Genomic DNA, 21,683 nt, shown 5'->3' with positions numbered 1-21,683 from the left:
AAAGATGAATACTATGACGAACTGTAGTGTAATAAATGAGATCCCGGAGAGAGATATGAAAATTGTAATTGATGATTTATTGCTAAAGTTGGAAGGAATAATCAAGGTATAAAAGAATGTGATGGGTGCTGAGGGTCTTGGCAGAGCTGCAAATTAAAATGGAACACATTTCCTAATTGTCTGTTCAACAAACAATCTTTTCATTGGAGCACAAGGACATCCACAAATATACATGGACTTCAACATGTGGCAGTTAAAAAATCAAATAGATCACATAGCCATTAATAAAGAGAGGAGGAGTAGTCTGAGAAAAGTAAGAAGTTACAGAGGTGCAGATATTGGTAGTAATAACCAGCTCCTCATTGCCACACTGAAATTAAAACTGAAAGCACCCAATTTAAATAGAATACCAATAGGTTTGATACAACCAAGCTTCTGGAAGATTAGCACAGAGAAACATTTGCAATTGAATGTAAGAATTGATTTGCAGTCTTAGATATTTTGAGAGACGAACGCTTAATGAAGAATGGTGTGATATTAAAAACATGTATAGGTCAGTTGGTAGTGAAGTTTCGGGAGAAGGCCATGGACATCAAATAATAATTGGGATACTTTAAAAAAGGAGACTAAGACAGAAATTGATTGTTGCGAGTTTTCGAGGAAGTAATGAAATTACAAGTTAGGGCATGCTAAGTATTCCAGTATCGATAGTGAGGTAAAAAAAAAAGAAAAAAAAAAGCCAGGAATGACTGGAGAGAAAATTTAGACAGGAAAGCAGATGAGGCTGACAAAGCTATGAATTCAAGGAGTGGCTATAGAGCAAGAATCGCTCATAGAATTATTGATGAAATCTCTATGGGAGCAAAGAAGAAAAAGCATATACCCACAAAGATGAATCTGTTATAACAACAGAGGATGAAAAAAGGCAACGTTGGAACACTTTAGTGAGGTCATGAATAGGAAATACGAAAGGAATAATTTGACTGATATACCTGAAGCTGATGAAGACCTTGATGTGCCCATGAATAAATTCAGTGTATTTGAAGTCGAAGCTATCATTAAACAACTCCAGGAGATGGAAAGCCCCTGGTTACGTTGGAATAACTGCTGAGATGATACTGGCTGAAAATGAAGTGACCCCCTAAATACTTACAAGATAATTTTGTAGAATGTGGCATGAAAGGGCAAGACTTGAGGACTGGGTGTTAGGAGTGACTGATTGCAATAATTACAGAGGCATCAAACTTACGTCAGTTGTCATGAAAATATCTATAGTATGCTTATCCTAAAGAGACTAGAGAGAAAGACTGATGAAAAGCTGAGAGATGAACAAGCGGTATTTAGAAAAGGTACAATTTGTACTGACCAAATTTTCATTTTAAGACATGTTGTAAAACAATGCGTAGAATATAGAAATCCACTTTTGATGGCATTTATGGACTATGAAAAAGCCTTTGATAGTGTGCACCGGGCAATTTTGTAGTGTGTTCTGCATTACTATGGATTTCCATTTAAAAAGGTAAATTTGATTCTGTTCATGAGCATAGCAAGTGCAGAGTTAATGTTAGTGGAGTCCTATCAAATGAATTTCCAGTGAACAGCAGAATACTCCAAGGTAATGTGTTGTCGCCTATGTTTTTTATACTCCAAGTGGATTTTTTTAATGTGTAGAGCACTTGTGGAAAAGGATTGGACAGTATTGGTAATAGGAAATTAGCTGACAAAAAGTATGATGATGAAGCTGCCCTTAATAGCAGAACACCACAGGATTTGAAATGCTTGCTTACCAGAATGCATGAAATATCACACAAGATTGGGCTCAGGATAAATAGGAGACAGAAATGATGAGAATGGAATATGCAATGGAAGAGGAAATATCATTGGAAGGAGAAAGGATTAATGAGGTGGAATCATTTAAGTATTCAAGAACTATGATCTCCAATACACGGTCATTAGAATTGGAGTTCAGTGAGAGATTGAAAAAAGAAAACCTCACAATGGCTAGGTTAAGTCCAATCTGGAAATAAAATCGCCTGAAATTACATAAAAATCAGTCTATATATCAGTTTAGTAAAATCTGTGTTACTGTATGGACATCAGTCGCGGTATGACAATGAAACATCTCCAACAGATTTAGCAGATTTGTGAACAAAGACCTCAGAAGAACATTGTGAGTTAAATGGCAGGACAGGATTAGAAATAAATCTATAAGAGAGATTACTTCATTGCCATATGTTGATGAGATCATGGTGAGGGGTAGATGGAGATGTTTTGGGCATGCTCTTTGCACTCCCCAAGAGAGATTAGTTGACCAAATGTTTAACTGGGCTTCACAAGGCACTAGGAGAGTTGGAAGATCCCAGGCCTACAAGGTTGGGAACTATGAAGCGTGAAGAGGGAGATAATGAGTGGAGAAATATTGAATTAAAAATTAAAGATAAAGACGACTAGCGAAATCTAATCGAGGCCCTTTGCGTCAATAGGCGTGGGAGGAGATGATGATGATATACTTTTAGGCATATATAACTATAACTATAACTATAACTATATATATATATATATATATATATATATATATATATATATATATATATATATATATATACTGTATGTCCGTGTGTGTGTTAGCAGCAAAACTTAACATATATATTTCTTCAAAATACCAAGAAAATATATAAAATGTCAAAAATCTGCAGGAGAAATGTATAACATTAAGAATTCAATACATTTCCTAGGTATTCTTTAAAAAACCAAGGCAAAGAGAAATAGAGAGCTAGTTTACTCGTGTCTGCTGTTCTATTATTCCACTTGATTAAATACTTGATTAAATACTTAGCTGTTCTACTATTCCACTTGAAGGGTAAATGATTATTTACTTCATTAAATGCTTAATGAGTAATATAATCTTATTTCTATCATTGGCTGCTTACAAAGTAATAGGACATTTTCTTCACTGTCACTTACCTTTCAGAATGTAGACGAGTGATGATACAAGGCTTTCATCAAGCAATGGAAAATAAAGGAGGTGCTGCAGCAAAAAAATAAAAAGTTGCATTACCCGATAAATGCTATCAACAGTTACTGGATGGCGTTATGAATGCTAAAGCTGCAGCAAAGAAAGACCTGTAATTATTGGTTGCTGAGCACGTATGTCATAATGGAAATGCAGCAAAAACAAATGGTTACTCAGCCATTAAAGGAGGGTAGTACTACCATTAAGAGATATGTAGCCCATAGTGAACTATTTGATGTACTATATAAAACACATTTACCAGTAGATAATGTAGGTCGAGACTGTATGATCAAGAACCATAGTCCAAGTATAAGAATATAACTCGCTCAGATATAGAATTATTTTCTCAGCTATGTAAACCAGGCCAACAGAATCATAAAGGTATTGTATTAAAAGGAATTGTTGGAAAGCCAAAAATTTCCTATGATTTTACAGTAAATATCAATGTCAAGTTGATCTAACGGATTTTCAAAGTCATCCAGAAGGAGACAAAAAATAATAATTTTAGACTACCAGGATCATTTAACAAAGTTTGAAAGTAGTTCTTAAAGCTTTTGAGAGTAAGTGAACTGAGGAGGTAGCTTACAACTTAATAGTGCACCATCCATCTTGCAGTCTGATAACGGCCATGAATTTTCAAATCATTGTTTCAAGCATTAAAAATTATAGGCTCCAGCTTTATATTGTTCATGGAAAACCCGGACATAATCAAAGTCCGGGGAGCCAATCAGGACATAATAAATATCCTCACTACATGGATGCAGGATCAAAACAGTGGTCATTGGAGTGAAGATCTACGGTTTGTTCAGATAATGAAAAATGTGGCCTATCATTCTGGCATCAAGATGTCTCCTTATGAAGCTTTGTTTAGGCTGCAGAGTAAATGTTGGATTATGTACAACAATGCTACACCAAGAAGTGTTAAGAGAATAAAATTGTGGAATAATGAGTTAGGACAGGTCAAATCTGGTGGCCAAGCGGCATACACGCCACCTAGGGGTGCAAAAGGTAAACAGGGAAATAAGCAGATTCGCGAGGGAAGTCACAGCTACCGAAACTGTTATACTACAATGATCTTAGGAATATTATCTTGATCTATTTGTAAATAATAGCATAAGAAGGTGCATCATTATTATGAGCCCAGAGGGGGCATTATGTTATATGTATATTGCAAGCTACATAGCAGCCAGACGAGAGTCACACATTTGGATAAGCTAATCAGGAGCACATTTTACAGTTCACCTAACGAGTTATTTTATGCAGGTCCGGCAGTAAATATAAGCACGCATCACAGTCTACATACATAGATTAGTATATATGACAGCACATATCGTAAATCCATGCATGCCACAGGAAGGTCATATTTATGTGTATCTATATGTATGTAGCAGGATGGCCTATCACAGGTATAGTAGCCCATTTTATTTTATAACTAATACAAGTGTGTAATTACATATATTTATTTTTTCAGCTTCAAAAATTCATTGCATGTACCTCAAATAAAGTCACCAAATGCACGAATGTCTTATTGACCATGCTTGAATAAATATTGTAGACAAGAACGCAGGACGTACAGACATAGCCACGTCATTGAGGTGTGAGGCTCCTGGGTGCTCGGAGGTGAAGCGAGCGGATGATATGACAACGTGCATAGCACTGATGCAATTACATCAGAAGAACAAGCATGACGAAGACTCATCACGCCAGAAACCCCCCAAAATTAACCGCCCATTGCTGAAACAAGGCGTCGGCGAAGATGACTAGGCCGCTTTCACAAGGGGGTGGGAAATGTTTCGCGATGGAACATCTTTAGCACCTAACCAGACAACAGCTCACCTACTCGCATGTTGTGAACCAGAACTTGAAGCCGCCCTATTCAGAGAGGACCCTGCCATCACAACAAAGACCGAGGTGGACATACTAGCAACAATAAAACGTCTGGCAGAACTGAGTGTGGCCTTAGTCGTACAGAGGACAACACTACTACAAACCACCCAGGCCCCAGGTGTTGGGAACCCCAGAAGTCGATAACAAGACACTAAGCGAAATGGTAACACTCATCGACAGCAAGGAAACAGCTAGCCGGGCCATGTTAAGTGCAAACCCATCAGTATCAGCCAGCGGGTACAGGAAACAAGCAAAAATGACAATGAACACACACCCCTCAACCCCACCGAAAAAGGGCGACGAAGAAGACACCACAAGACATCAGTTTCATTGCCAGTGCGGACGCCTCACCCCAAAGTTCGGAAAAGTGAGAGGCAAAGTAAAGGAGTTCAAGTCGTGCCTAGTATGCTGGAGAGAAAATATCCAACAGCAACTAAAGCCGTGGCAATCATCGCCAGGTACTGAAGCAGGGGCGTTATTCCATCGCACGCAAGAAGAGGACACAGAAGCGGATGACAACATAGTATACGCGTCAGGGATGAACTCCTCAAACAAAGTTTTACCTCAGCCAATGCTACCCATCCGCATATCGGTGAACCCTGCTGCTCACAACAAAAAGATGCCGAACGAATCCTCATCCATCATGGCGGTCGCGGACTCCGGGGCTCAGACGTGCCTGATGGGGCTGCCAATCTTACAGAAGATGGGTCTACACCAGTGACACTTCAAGTAAGCTAACAGACGCATCTTCGCAGCCAACAACCAGGAAATCAATGTTCTCGGCTCTATACACCTCATAATATCAGGCAAGAATGTGCTTGGAGTGCACATTACAACAACTGCCACGGTGCATGTCATGGACACCGACAACAAGTTTTACATCAGCCGAGCAGCTATGATGAAGCTTAGCCTCATTGACCATGATTTCCCCAGGATTGGTGCCACAGGCAGGGTTGCAGTATGCCTAAACGCAAGGAAGTCCCACAGCAAAAACTTGCTCGCAGAGTGCAGATGCCCACGTCGCACTCCACCTCCCCGGCAACCAGCCAACCTGCCATTCAAACCGTTAGCAGAGTTCACCATAAAAATGAAAGTGTGGCTACTGGAACAATATGCATCATCAACCTTCAACACGTGTCCACACCAGCCACTGCCAACAATGACCGGTACACCCATGGAGATATGGATCATCGACCCTATGGCGGAACCAACGGTGACAAAGAGACCCCCAAACGTACTGGTACACTGGCAAAGAGAGGTGGCGGCCCAACTGGAAAGACGTAGCACCGGGTGTGATGGAACCCATACCACCCAACACACCAGTGACCTGGCTACACAACATGGTTCTCACACAAAAACCAGATGGCACACCACGCCGCACTGTGGACATACAGCCCCTAAATCGACATTGCGTTCGAGAAATACATCACACCATCCCACCCATAATGCAAGCCAGAGCAGTATCTCCTAGTGTATACAAAACGGTCAGTGACGCATGGAACAGATTTCACTTCATTGATATCTGCGAAGAGGACAGACACAAGACAACTTTCCTCACTGAGCAAGGACGATTCCGCTACAGTCGCGCACCCATGTGCTTTCTCGTATCGCAGGACGAGTACACGCAAAAATATGATGCGATTATTGCGGACGTCCCAAGAAAGACAAAATGCGTCGATGACACCCTACTGTGGGACTCAAACTCACAGGAACACTGGTGGCGTGTCATAAATTACTTGGAACTTGTTGGAAAGAACGGTGTCATTCTCAACCCAGCCAAGTTCCAATTCTAATTTACAGAGGTGGACTTTGCAGGATTCCAGGTTAGAGAAACGGATGTAAAACCCTTACCAAAATACCTGAACACAATTGCAATGTTCCCAAGACCAAAGAACTTTACAAACATTCGAGCGTAGTTCAGACTAGTAAACTAAGTATCACACTATGGCAGAACAACTGACTTAATGGAACCGTTCAGGACCCTACTCAGCCCAAACGTACACTTCTAGTGGGGCCTGGAACTCGAGAACGCATTCCAGAGGTCAAAGGCAGCAATCGTACGCGAAATTGAGAAGGGGGTCGAGATCTTCAACCAAGACAAGCCAACATGCCTTAACCCAGATTGGTCAAAAGTCGGAATCAGGTATTGGCTGTGTCAGAAACACTGTACATGCGAGGCCCTCACACCAGGATGTTGCCCAGATGGCTGGAAGACCACCGTAGCAGGATCCCTTTTTCTCAAGGACTAAGCGGCATGCACCAATTGACAAGGAAAGCCATAGCCGTAGCATGGGCACTCGAGGACAGCCAATTCTTCACCATGGGTGCAAAGACTTGATAATAGCAACTGACCACAAGCCACTAGTGAAAATTTTAGGGGACAAAGAACTAGACACCATCACGAACCCAAAGCTCTTCCGACTCAAGCAGCGAACACTAAGGTGGAGATCCCAAATCATTCACGTGCCAGGAAAAGACATAACCCCAGCAGACGCCACATCAAGGAACTATTCACCCAATACACAATACACATCGGAGGTGATAATGGCTTTAATTGCCATTCGGTCAACACCCAACCACCTAGACGACATGGAAGGTGCTGTGATAGCAGTGACACAGTTGACATGGGAAAGAGTCAAAAGAAGCACCGCTGTGGACCCCTGCCTGCAAAGTCTGATACCACTCATTGAAAACGAGTTTCCATCTACAAGGGACGAATCAACTGAAGAGCTACAACCATATTGGCAATACCGGGACAGGCTGTCGACCATGGATAGCGTCATCATGGTGGATAAAAGAGTCCAGATACCCTCGGCATTACGGAGTGAGATATTGAGAGCCCTACACACGGCCCACCAAGGAACTAACAAAATACAAAACAGAGCTCAGGGTTCCGTGTTTTGGCCAGGACTCACCAAGGACATTGAAAACCCAAGGAACAGTTGCCAAGCATGTTAGGGGATGTCACCTTCACAACACCGCATGCCGCTGACACAACCGAGCGTCCCAACCTTACCATTTCAGGCCATTGCAGCGGATTTCTTCAAAATGAAAGACACTGGCTACCTGGTCATCGTCGACAGATTCAGTGGTTGGCCCTACATTGTGACATCGGGAGCAGGGGCCAGGGGTTTCAAAAAGCTATCCTGCACTACTTCGCTACCTTCGGATGCCCCAGGAACTAAGCACCGACAGGGGACCTGAATTCTCGGCAAAGGAGACCCAGAGCCTATTACAGCGCTGGGGAGTCAGACGCCGTCTCTCGTCTGCGTACTTCCCCCAGTCAAATGGGCGGGTGGAGGCAGCAGTCAAGTCCGAGAAACGCCTCCTGACATTACACACTGATACGTACGGCAGCCTAGATACTGAAGCTGTAGCAGCAGGTCTCCTCCAATAAAGGAACACACCAGACCAGGAAACCAGCATGTCACCATCCCAGATCATATTCAGAAAAAACCTCAAGGATCTGCTACCTGTGGCACTGGGGACACAGGTCTTCTCCAATCCAGCAGTTCACCCAATATAGCGGGACACATGGGAATGCCAAGAGGAAGCCCTGCGCTACCGATTCGTCAAGCAGGTAGACAAACTGACACCCAACAACCGTCTGCTGCCCCCTCTGAAACCAAGAGACCGGGTCCTGCTGCAAAATCAGGCAGGCAATGACAGGGGGCGATGGGACAAAACAGGTATCGTCATGGAAACAAGACAACACAACCAGTACTCAGTCAAAGTATACGGGTCTGGGCGATCAACACTGCGCAATCGCCAATTTCTTTGCCATATACAAGGACTATCAAAGGTTGGACCCCCAACTCTTGCCAGCTCTGCACAGACACATGCACCAGATATGGAGCACATAATTCCCGTGCAGGGCAATTGTCATACACCACACGAAACACCCACATCACCAGGCACACAGCAAGAAGGGAACCCCACAGAGACACCACCAAAAGCCAAAGATCAGACACCTGTCAGGTCGCCCACCATAATCAAGTTCGTCCCCGACGCTTCAAAATGCAAGCCATCTGAGTCACCAACCAGAGAAAAACCCAGCCCAAACTCACCCATAACAAAGCACAACACCCTCTCAAGGCAACACCAGACCACGCAGATGCAGGCGACCCCTTAAGTACCTGAAGGACTATGTCACAGAATGAGTGGTTTTAAGCTGAAAAACTGGGGGGATGTGCAATAATGAGTTAGGACAGGTCAAATCTGGCAGGTAGTGTAACAGTACTGGAACTGTTATACTACAATGATCATAGGAATATTATCTTGATCTATTTGTAAGTAATAGCATAAGAAGGTGCATCATTATTATGAGCCCAGAGGGGGCATTATGTTATAGTTCTCCCAATGAGTGATTTTATGCAGGTCTGGCAGTAAATATAAACACGTATCACAGTGTACATACATAGATGATTATATATGACAGCACATATCGTAAATCCATGCATGCCACAGGAAGGTCATATTTATGTGTATCTATATGTATGTAGCAGGATGGTCTATCACAGGTATAGTAGCCCATTTTATTTCATAACCATTACAAGTGTGTAATTACATACATTTATTTTTTCAGCTTTAAACATTCGTTGCATGTACCTCAAATAAAGTCACCAAAAGCATGAATGTCTTATTGACCAATAATATACAAAGAATATTAATCAAAGCATGTCATATTGACTGCAGAAACTAATTTAAGTATCCTGAGAGAGGAAGAAAGTGGATCTTCCACATGTAAGCAATTTCCAGAATTTACATCAAAGCCGATTACAGAAACAGAAAGTATCGTAGAAGAGAGAGAAAATGCATCTTTAACACGTATCTACATGTAATCAAACATCATTAGTCCAACAATCGGCGCTGATTTCCCCTTATGCAAACTCAGCACATACAAAAAATGATGAGGTGACTACAACTTTCTTCAGTTGTGTGTGTTCTAGGGCTACAAGTGGAGGTCATCAATGTCCAGATTATGGCCCTCATAATGACCTCATAATTATGTCATATGTGACTAAGGGTCCAGTGGTGGAGAGGGGTATGTTTTTCAAGTTGTGTGTCCTTATGCAGAACCAGCATACACAACAAATGACGAGGTGACTACAACTTTCTCGTGTTGTGTGTGTTCCAGGGATACACGTTGAGGTCATCAATGTCCAGAATGTACCCATCATAATCAAGTCATGGGTGGCTATAGGTCCAATGATGGAGAAGGGTATGTTGTTCCAGTTGTGTGTCCTTATGCAGAATCAGCATATATAACAAATGATGAAGTGAATACAACTTTCTAGTGTTGTGTGTGTTCTAGGGCTATAAGTGGAGGTCATCAATATCCAGATTGTACCAGTCTTAATCGTGTCATGTGTGGCTATGGGTCCAGTGATGGGGAGAGGTATATTGTTCCAGTTGTGTGTTCTTATGCAGAACCAGCATACACAACAAGCGACAAGGTGACCACAACTTTCTCGTGTTGCGTGTGTTCTGGGGCTACATATGGAGGTCATCAATGTCCAGATTGTGCCCGTCATAATCATGTCAAGTGTGGCTATGGATCCAGTGATTGAGAGGTGTATGTTGTTCCAGTTGTGTGTCCTTATGCAGAATCAGCATATATAACAAATCATGAGGTGACAAACTGTCTTGTGTTGTGTGTGTTCTAGTGCTATAAGTAGAAGTCATCAATGTCCCGATTGTGCCCGTTATAATCATATAGTGTGGCTATGGATCCAGTGATGAAGAGGGGTATGTTTTTTTCAGTTGTATGTTCTTATGCAGAACAAGCGTATACAACAAATGATGAGGTGACTACATTTTTCTCGTGTTGTGAGTTCTAGGGCTATATATGGAGGTCATCAATGTCCAGATTGTGCCCGTCATAATCATGTCATGTGTGGCTATGAATCCACTGATGGTGAGGGGTATGTTGTTCAAGTTATGTGTCCTTATGCAGAATCAGCATATACAATAAATGACGAATTGACTACAACTTTCTCATGATGTGTTTGTTCTAGATCTATAAGTGGAGGTCATTAGTGTCCAGATTGTGCCCTTCATAATCATGTCATGTGCGGCCATGGATACAGTGATGGAGAAGGGTATGTTGTTCCAGTTGTGTCCGATGTGCTTTAACAAGAAAAAGGTTGTTTGTAATCTTGAAGATGCAACAGCAAATCTTGAGGTGCAAGCTGCAAACATGAAGAAAACTTCCGACAAGAAGCTTCCTCCAGTTAATCCTGGTGCTAGAGAGGATTTCCATACTTGACTGTGATTAAGATTGAGGAGATGCTCAAAATGTTTAGGCCGTCATCACTGATATTGATGACAGTTTCTATCGGCTTTGCACGATTCAAGGAGTTTTGATCTTAATTTACTTTTTACGAAAAATGTCTATATTAGCATTGGAAGAAATCTCGATGGATAAAAAAGTATTGCTAATAACGGCAGCAACCCACAAATCAACAAGAAATGGACAAGGATTTTTTAAATGTTTATGTAAAACAATATTTGTTAGAAAAAAAAATTTGTCAAGAGAAATTTATTATGCAATTCAAAAGGTCATTCGAGCTTAGATTGTTGCAATAAATAAAATGTGAGTAATTTGGTCATTGACTCCGCCAGCAAAGCTGGGAGGCGTTTATGTTTTCGCCCATTTGTCTGTTTGTGAATAACTTCCTGACCACAATTTTACCCATAGAGTACTGAAACTTTCAAGGATAAATTTTCATGTTGAGATGTGGAAGTGATTAAATTTTGAAAGTCCTATATTTAGTCGACCGAATTAACCCTAACCTTAACCCCTATTTCGAACATGGTTGTCACACAGACTTCAAATACGCCTACGGTCTAAATTGATTCTGGGAAAGGCAAGTAGGTTTCTAGAAATAAGCTGCCGTGGCGGAGGTCTGCACTCTGAGTACTTTTCTGGTTAACATTAAACAAAAAGTGTTTTATTAGTTGCATATCTATTTTAGATTGTACATGCTTCAGTTACATATTCAATAAAGTGTTAAACCTATGATAATTATATACTTTACCAAAGTACAGTGACACATTCTATAGAATTCTTAGGTATTGTCGAAATTTCCTTGGTAGTGTGTGTAACGTCAGAACACATCAAAATTATGTCATACTTTGCTTAAAACTGGCAGGTATTCTAAAGAGGACAAGAGTACCTAGGCTTTGTACAAAGTACCGAAATTTTAAACTTTGCAGCTAACATATATATATATATATATATAATCACAAATAATATATATATATATATATACTGTATATATATATATATATATAATCACAAATATATATATATATATATATATATACTGTATATATATATATATATACTGTATATATATATATATATATATATAACTGAAGACTCGCTTTCTAACGTCTGGGAGATCATTAGACCCCGAAAAAAACAAATATTAGCAAAGTTTCCCAACTTAACGGCCAATTATATCAAAGAGAAACACAGCAGAAATGTCTCTCAGCGAGAACAAAACCTGAAAGATTCTCTCACAATCACTAACGGAAGTTAGGTAAATGTGATCGCAAAACTTCATTTATAAACCTTTGCTGTTTCTGATTATTATTATCATTATTAAGACCATATGGAAACAAAGTACTTCACAATAACCTGCCTATACGAAAAGACTTGAAAACACAAAGTAAAAATATGAAAATACTGAAAAAATTAATATACAAATTGATGAAGATAAATCTACTAAGACACTAAAATTTGCTTAAACAAATGAATAATAATGCAGGACTCCCTCCCCCCACCACCACCCCAACCAATCAATTCCCCCCCCCCCCTCCCCCCGCGGAATACACTGGTGAACGTCTCGTCCAGGTAAAATCCTTCCTAAATTCCTAAAGGAATTCTGGCGTCGTTATCATGGGAACTACGTACTGTCGGTCACCTACCCTTTGAAGGTAATGCCCTCTCCCAGACCTTATTTGGGCCCTTGACTTACCTTATTAAAATACTATAAATCACACACACACACACATATATATATATATATATATATACATATATATATAAATTATATATATATATATATATATATATATACATATATAGGTGCATATTTGTGTGAGTTTACAGGTAAGTATTATAAGCATTATTATAAATAATTTCGGCAATATCAAAACCATCTCATATCTAAAGACCAGAACTAACATTTATTTTCACTACAGTGTTACCTTTAGATTCTATATTTTTCTCTCAAGTAACTTCAAGGACACATGATTTTGAGAACAATATTCTCGAGTTTCATTAAGCACTTTCTTTTACATAAAAAACTTTCTTCTGGTACAGTAAACCTTATTCAAACATTTTGTAATCGAAAAACTACTTCAAAAATTGAAAAGAAGAATAGTTAGTAGTACATGAAAATCACCAGCAAGTTAAAACTAAGAAGTAGGAACGTTTGATCAAGGGGTCGAGAAGGGAGTGACTCTGGCGGGGGTAGGGGGAACTGGTTCTTTGCTTGACGGCTTCGTCCTTACTCTGGATTTCAAGGTTGCAACTGGGGGGTGGAGGGTCAACGATGCCCAAATAAACGACGCAAGAGGGGCCAAGGAGGAGCTAGCTCAAGTCTCAGATAAGACGCTCTTCAGTTCAGTACCAGCTCCAGAGCAGTCGTGGTCTCTGCCCTTCCCGTGCCTCGACACACAAACACACATTTAGGTAAGTTAGAATTGTGTTCATATTCAGTAATTTATTTTAGTGCCTCAGGTATTTTTACATCTGTTGATAATTTGAAATGGAAGGACCTGTGAAGTTATTCCAAAACTGCTATGAATGCAGATTAGTACAATATTATTCTATATGCTTTGTTGGAACGCGATATATACTCACATATATCATGTATACACACGCATTATACATATACGCACACACACACACACACACACACACATATATATATATATATATATATATATTATTTCATTGTCATACTGTATTAATTTCGTTGTTACGTGATATTTACTCACATAAATAATGTATACACATGCATTATAAATACACGCACACACACAGATAAATAGATAGATGGATAATTAGTTTTTTGTGTGTAAAATAGTTTCATTGCGACTATGCAAACAAAATTATCATTATAACTTGACATCATTTGTCATCAATTAGAAGAAAGATCCCCGTTGTATTCTTACTCTTTTTCTCATAGTTTATGACGTTGTATAAGAAGGCAAGACTGTTTCGAAAACATTCAAGAACAGACTGACCACCATTTTTTATCTGTGTAATACTTTTGAAAAACGAGTCAGAAAATATCTACTCTTTACGTAGATTAGAAATTTCATATCGATATATTACCTTTTTTCAATTTAAAAGTAAACTATAAAAACCATTAGCTTTAAAACACTGCTTCCTAACATCATCAACAAAATAATAAAAAAAATAATAATAATGACATACCATTATTATTATTGATCGTACCGATCACATTCATATGTTCCTATATTTAAGAGAAATGAAGACCTCTGAAATCCTTATTCTTTCATATTCTGATACATTGGGAGAGGAGGACTCCTGAATACATTGAATACGAACTAAAAATAAGTGAAGAAACTCTTCCATAACCAAGTGGGATTTGAGAAAAACTGAGTTAGGGTAATGTGAGGTTTTTCCATTCCACAGTTATGATTATGAAAATATTATTAATATTATTTATTATTAGCATTGTCATGAATTAAATTTTCTAAATGACCAATTTTAAAAGGACTTTTATTATTAATTATCATTAATATTAATATCAAATATCAATATTAATATTAATATCAATATTAATATGAATATCAATATTAATATTAATATCAATATTAATATTAATATCAATATTAATATTAATATCAATATTAATATTAATATCAATATTAATATTATTACTACTATTATTATTATTATTATTATTATTATTATTATTATTATTATTATTATTATTATTATTATTATTAGCTAAGCTACAACCCTAGTTTTCCGGAGGAGCAGAATGCTATGAACCCAACGACTCAACGAGGAAAAATACCCCATTGAGGAAAGGAAATAATGAAATAAATAAAGTACAAGAAAAGTAATGAACAAATTAAATAAAATATTTTAAGAAGAGTAACAACATTAAAATAGATCTTCCATATATAAAATACAGAGATTTATGTCAGTCTATTCAACAAGAAAACATATTCGTTGGAAGTTTGAACCTTTGAAGTTCCACAGATTCAACTACCTGATCAAGAAGATCAATCCACAACTTGGTCAAAGCTGGAATAAAACTTCTTGAATACTGTGTAGTATTGGGCCTTATGATTGAGAAAGCGTGACTAACAGAATTAACTGCTTACCTAGTATTACAAACAACATTGAACTGTCCGAGAAGATCTAAATGCAAGGATGGTCAGAATTAGGAAAAATCTTTTACAAAATGCCTAACGAAATAGCTGAACGACGGTGCCAGAGATTAACATCTAGATCAGGAATAAGACATTTAATACACCGTAAGTTCCTGTCCAAGAAATTAGGATGAGATTCTACTGCTGAAGACAAGAAAGGAGAACAATACTCGAAACAAGACAGAATGAAAGGATTAAAACACTTCTTCAGAGAAGATTGATCACCGAAAATATTTAGACACTCAATAATCCTATTATTTATGCAATTGAGGAAGAGACAGGCCGAATTTGTTTCTCAAAAAGTAAATTTGCTATCAAGTATCACACCTAAAATTTTAAAACTGATACACTTAAAAAAACAAACATTATCAGTGATGAGATCCGGATGTTGTAGAGCTACTGCCCTTGACCTTCTTACTTTGAGTTTTGTTAGGGTTAAACTTCATGCCCCATATAATTTGCACCAAGCACTAATTTTTAGCTAAATCTACATTAAGGAATTCGGCAACACCAGATCTACCTTCAGGAGATGGAATTAACTCAAAGAGACTTGCGTCATCTGCATATGCAATGAGCTTCTTTTCTAAGTCAAATCACATGTTTTGTGTACATAGTATGAAAAGTAATGGGTCAAGAACACTATCCTGAGGAACACCAGATATCACATTCCTATACTCACTATGGTGTCCATCAACAACAACTTTGCCGGAGGTATAAACAAACAAATGACAATACATAACCTGAACTTGAACAATATAGTGTTGAAAATGAGCTCAAAGGTAGTTATAAATTAAAACCTGCATTTAATTCTCATTTATCCACCTCGCTTTTTTGAACGAAAAAAGCAAAGGCAGATGGAGAATCCCACAGCTTGGTAGCAGTTAGCAAATAGAGATGGAGTCATCGATCAAGTAATGAAAAGGGTTTGACAGCAAACCCCAACCGACTGGTGCAAGCTTCAGTATGACAATGAAAACCAAACGCCAAGAGAATAGGTCTTGGGTAGTGCTATAGCCTCTGTACCATGGTCTTCCCCTGTCTTGGGTTAGAGCTCTCTTGCTTGAAGGCTTGAAGGTACAATCAGGCACACTATGCTATCTTATTTCTCTTCCTCTTGTTTTGTTAAAGTTTTCAGTTTATATACAAAATATTTATTTTAATGTTGCTACTGTTCTTAAGATATTTTATTTTCTATTTTTCCCCGTTGGAACCCTTGTGCCTATAGCATCCTGCTTTTCTAACTAGGGTTATAACCTAACTTATAATAATAATAACAATGATATAACACGGACCTCTTGTATCTTGGGTCATGACCTTTGTCTCCAAGGAAAATCTTTCCTATTTCCATCTCTCTCTCTCTCTCTCTCTCTCTCTCTCTCTCTCTCTCTCTCTCTCTCTCTCTCTCTCTCTCTTTTCTCCAATATTTCCTCACGTTCTAATGATACCTGTTACCACAAATAATAATAATAATAATAATAATAATAATAATAATAATAATAATTCCACAAAAACCCTGCTTTCTGCTGTAAAATGTGTACAATGGAACATTATACAAACAAAATATTGAACACAAATGTCTGTCCTTGAACTAGCCCCCACCCAACCCTGTTCATTCCAGTCCAAGCAACAAATTATTATTATTATTATTATTATTATTATTATTATTATTTGCTAAGCTACAACCCTAGATGGAAAATCAGGATGTTATAGGCCCATGTGAATTGCATATAAAACATTTTGGAAGCAGGTCATCTAGGCATGATGAGTTATGGTGTCAGCAGCTCGCTATTAGGACTTGCATCGAGCCATTCGAATAGACTCGTTGTAACGCCTGAACTTACAATAGACAATGAACTTAAGATACCTTGCACAGTCGTCTAGTTTCTCATTGTTCATGTCAAGCATACAAAAGAGGAACAAGGAAACTCGGGCAACTTATGAATGTGACATTTTCTAATTTCAGGTTTGATTGCAAACATTGTAGGAACTCATTGGCAAGATGAAACCAATTGCCTTACTGCTGCTTCTCTCCGCAGGAATAGTGGGTAAGTGAATCATTAGTAGTAGTAAAAAAGCATTAGTACTTTCAAAGAGAAAATTTTATTTTTCTAACAATACATCAGACATTAATATTTCATAATTACATATCTCTCTCTCTCTCTCTCTCTCTCTCTCTCTCTCTCTCTCTCTCTCTCTCTCTCTAAATATACTGTATATATATATATATATATATATATATATATATATATATATACATTCAGGTAGAAGGTTGGCCAGGACACCAGCCACCTGCTGAGATAGTTATTGGGTCCTTTGACTGGCCATACAGTACTACATTGGATCCTTCTCTCTGGTTACGGCTCATCCTGTCTTAGCCTACACATACACCGAATAGTCTGGCATATTCTTTCCTCATTCTCCTGTCCCCATACGCCTGACGACACTGCGATTACCAAGCAATTCTACACTTGAGGAGTTATCTATTGCACTGTCATTGTTCAGTGATTACTTTCCTCTTAGTAAGGGTAGAAGAAACTCTTCAGCTATGGTGAGCACCTCTTCTAAGAGAAGGACACTCCAAAATCAAACCATAGTCTTGGGTAGTGCCATAGCCTCCGTATCATTGCCTTCCACTGTCTTGGATTAGAGTTCTCTTGCTCTAGGGTACACTCGGGCACGCAGTTCTATCTTATTTACCTTCCTCTTGTTTTTTTATAAATTTTTATAGTTTAAATATGAAAGATCTAATTTAATGTTGTTACTGGTCTTGAAAATATTTTATTTCGATTGTATTACTTCTCTTGTAATGTATTCATTTCCTTGTTTCATTTCTGTACTGGGCTATTTTCCCCTGTTGGAGCCCTTGGGCTTGCAGCATCTTGCTTTTCCAACTAGGGTTGTAGCTTAGCTTCTGATAATAATAATAGCGTGTGTTTGGGTTTACAATTTCATTTCTCTCTATTATTTCTGATAGCATATCTACCTCTCACTCATTGTCTCTCTCTTTCACCTCGAGATGATGATTATGCAATCACGAGTAACGAATCCTAACCTTTTCCAGTTGCCATCGACTGCAGTAACAGCTACATAGCTTGCAACAATAGCACTAAGTGCATCCCCCATAATTTCATCTGCGATGACGACAACGACTGCACGGATGCCTCTGACGAAGACCCGGAATTATGTGATGTAAGTGTGGTTCACGTGATAACTGTCTGCTAATCAGTTCATTAAGAGAATCAATTTATATACCTGAAGATAATTGTACTTTATAAATCCTTATTGGTTATCAAGAGTGAGTAACGTTGGTTGAGTTGGTGAAACGTTAAATGCTTGAATGATGGGAGTGGTTGTCTAGGAATGAAAGGTATCGAGACAAATGTTAATGTTAAGGTGAACGCTTTTCAGGTGTATGGAGAGAGAGAGAGAGAGAGAGAGAGAGAGAGAGAGAGAGAGAGGCTAACCCAGGGAGACCAAAAATGCGCAATTAATATTTTCCACATATTTTTCCCAACAAGATTGAGTCGAATGACAACTGCGAATATGTCCTCACAAAAGCCATTTCTATCTCTTGAACAGATATGGAGGAACACCAGATGCCTGATGAACTACGTGGCGGGGTGTAAATGGATTGAAGGACCCGGATTGTCTGGAGGACCCGGATTGTTTGGAGGACCCGGATTGTCTGGAGGACCCGGATTGTTTGGAGGACCCGGATTGTTTGGAGCAGCCGAATGCGGTGAGATCTCAGAGTTCTGTTCCTTGGAAGCTCCCGGATCTGAGGGCAACCTGGACATGCGTGTTTATTTGGTAAATAAGTGATTTTATTTCCTTAATTTTATTTTATTTTATGTATAAACCGGTAGATTTACTTTACCTATTTTTTATATATAATTTTCTGCATGCATGATGAACATATTTGGGTAAAATGAAGGTAATTAAAATAAATTTCCTGATTAAGTCTGAAAACAATGTAAATTCGTGAATCTCAAGAATTAATTTATCTTTATATTTATTTACTGCAGATGCTTCAGTCTGGAACGATTGATAAACTCGACAAGGTTTCTCTACCGGAAGAAGAAAAAACAGGTAATTTTTTTCGAATGAAATAATATTAAAACATACAATTCTCTGGTTATAAACAAGGTCAAGTAACATATTAACTCTTCTTATCATAAAGTGAATTCACAGGTAAATCTATTCCCACTACAGTATACACAACGCTAAGTAACAGGTATACCGTTATCAAAAGGAGAATTTTATTCACGGATAAATTCATTCCCATTACTGTATAAATAAGTTAAGTAAAAGGTAAACTCTAATTATTATGCGAGTTCATAGGTAAACCTATTCCCACTACAGTATGAACAAGGTTAATTAACAGGTAAACTCTTCTTATAAGGTGAATTCACAGGTAAATCGATTCTCACTACAGTAAAAATAAGCTTAAGTAACAGGTAAACTCTTATTACTATGGGATCAATTCATGAGTAAATCTATTTCCACTACAGTATAAATAAGGTTAAATAACAGCTCAACTCTCATTATTACAAGATGAATTCAATAGTAAATCTATTCCCACTACAGTATAAAAAAAAAGGTTGAGTAACAGGTAAACTCTCCTTATCATAAGGTGAATTCACAGGAAAATCTATTCCCACTACAGTATGAACAGGGTTAAGTAACAGGTAAACTCGTGTTATTATAAAGTTAATTCGCAAGTAAATCTAACCCCACTACAGTGCAAATACGGTTAAGTAACAAGTAAACTCTTCTTTCTTATCACAGGGCGAATTCATAGGTAAATATATTCCCATTACAGTATAAACAAAGTTAAGTAAGAGTTAAGCTATTTTTTCACAGGCTGAATTTATATAATAAATCTCTTCCCACTACAATATTATAAAAAGTTGAGTAACAGGTAAGCAGTTCTTATCATAAGGTGAATTCACAAGTAAACCTATCGCAACACCAGTATAAATAAGGTTATATAACTGGTACGGTACCAAGTTCAGATTTGCTTTTGATATCTTTCACAACCAAAATATAACACAGAACCTGGGAGAAACCTTCATTGAACATATATTTGTTTTCTTTCCCTTCACAGAAAATAATCTTGAGAAATCGATGGAATTGGCAAGGAAGTTTCACTTAGCCGTGCCCAACACAATCTCACACGATAGATGCCCCAAGATGTACACACTGGTAGGAGATCAGTGCCTCTCAATTTTCCATATAGGCCTCGTAAGTGGAAATCTCCCTCTCTGTCTATTTCTGTCACTCTATGTATATTAGTCCATGTCCCAACGGCTAATGAACAGTCTTCATGTGATTCACATCCATATAGTGCATTTGGTAACACGATATTTCACATTGATTAACTTGCGATATTTCTCTTCATTTTCCAGAACTATAACTCTGTTCAATAATTGCATAATTTTAATGGTAAAGTAATTCAATAATTGCATAATTTTAGAGGTACAGTAATCATAATTTTAACTGGAGTAAAGTAAAAGCCAAGAATACGTTTCCCATACCAGATAAAAATCTACATAATCTACTAAATTATTAATAAACTAAATATGTATTATTCTTTGTGATAATATACCGAATTCAATGGTCCACGGTAGTTTTCATCTAATGTACTATTTGCTTTGAAACCTATTTCATCCATAGGGGTGAACCTTTTTCCGTTCTTTTATGACAACATGAAGATTGTCTTCTGTACAGGTGAGCTGGGGCGAGGCTCGTGCATTTTGTGGCGTCTTGGACGGCGACCTCTTGACGATTAAGAACATCAGCCACTTTGCAGAAATAGTTCGACACCTGCAGAGTAACGGTGAGGTTCTAAATCAAGATACCTCTTCCACATTCTTCCTGTCCTTCTTTGTATGATTAAACTGTATTTCAATATTGGTGTGTGGATCATATAAAACTAAGCTGGTCAAAACTTTCTTAGTTCTTCCACCAAGTTTGAAAATCCTCTAAAGATCGTTTTGAAATCGATGTAGTCAGATTTTCTGATTTTCACAGATACTTTCCGGAATGGTATTGAAGATAATGTATTTTCATTGAAATCCTTTTTTAAAATAAAAAATAAATAAACTTATCTATAGAATAGCAAATTATAAAATGACAATTACGACATGGGGTTTTTTCAACAGATTGAAAATATTTTTCTTCCAGTGCTGTCCTCTAATTTCTGGATTGGGGGATCAATAGCAAATACCACTGTTGGCTGGACATGGCTGGATGGCTCCCCTATGGAGATGGGATCTCCCTTCTGGGCGACGAGGTAAGATGATTCACACCGAAATATTACATCACTCAAAACGCTTCTTATTATTTGGGCCAAACT

The 21,683-nt window shown here is 38.2% G+C and overlaps 2 protein-coding genes and 1 pseudogene across 3 annotated transcripts in view; 2 read left to right on the top strand and 1 right to left on the bottom strand.

Annotated features, from left to right (window-relative positions):
- Nucleotides 1-21,683, bottom strand: part of LOC137658506 (uncharacterized) — a 329,004-nt gene that overhangs the window by 274,274 nt on the left and 33,047 nt on the right. The window lies entirely within an intron of this gene.
- LOC137658921 (uncharacterized) overlaps nucleotides 1-21,683 on the top strand; it is a 69,737-nt gene that overhangs the window by 47,256 nt on the left and 798 nt on the right. The window contains exons 10-19 of the mRNA XM_068394038.1: nucleotides 3,683-4,021; nucleotides 9,596-9,737; nucleotides 10,215-10,356; nucleotides 17,310-17,370; nucleotides 18,387-18,514; nucleotides 18,905-19,135; nucleotides 19,351-19,414; nucleotides 20,433-20,569; nucleotides 21,056-21,164; nucleotides 21,512-21,620. Of these exons, the coding sequence (XP_068250139.1) occupies nucleotides 3,683-4,021; nucleotides 9,596-9,737; nucleotides 10,215-10,356; nucleotides 17,310-17,370; nucleotides 18,387-18,514; nucleotides 18,905-19,135; nucleotides 19,351-19,414; nucleotides 20,433-20,569; nucleotides 21,056-21,164; nucleotides 21,512-21,620 (1,462 nt within the window). The remainder of the gene's footprint in view (nucleotides 1-3,682; nucleotides 4,022-9,595; nucleotides 9,738-10,214; nucleotides 10,357-17,309; nucleotides 17,371-18,386; nucleotides 18,515-18,904; nucleotides 19,136-19,350; nucleotides 19,415-20,432; nucleotides 20,570-21,055; nucleotides 21,165-21,511; nucleotides 21,621-21,683) is intronic.
- LOC137658655 (uncharacterized) overlaps nucleotides 13,459-21,683 on the top strand; it is a 422,221-nt pseudogene continuing 413,996 nt past the window's right edge.

The sequence above is a fragment of the Palaemon carinicauda genome, chromosome 19 (assembly GCF_036898095.1).
Source record: "Palaemon carinicauda isolate YSFRI2023 chromosome 19, ASM3689809v2, whole genome shotgun sequence".
Taxonomy (NCBI): Eukaryota; Metazoa; Arthropoda; class Malacostraca; order Decapoda; family Palaemonidae; genus Palaemon; species Palaemon carinicauda.
Note: the sequence above shows the minus strand (reverse complement) of the source record. Positions and strands in the feature narration are given on the sequence as shown.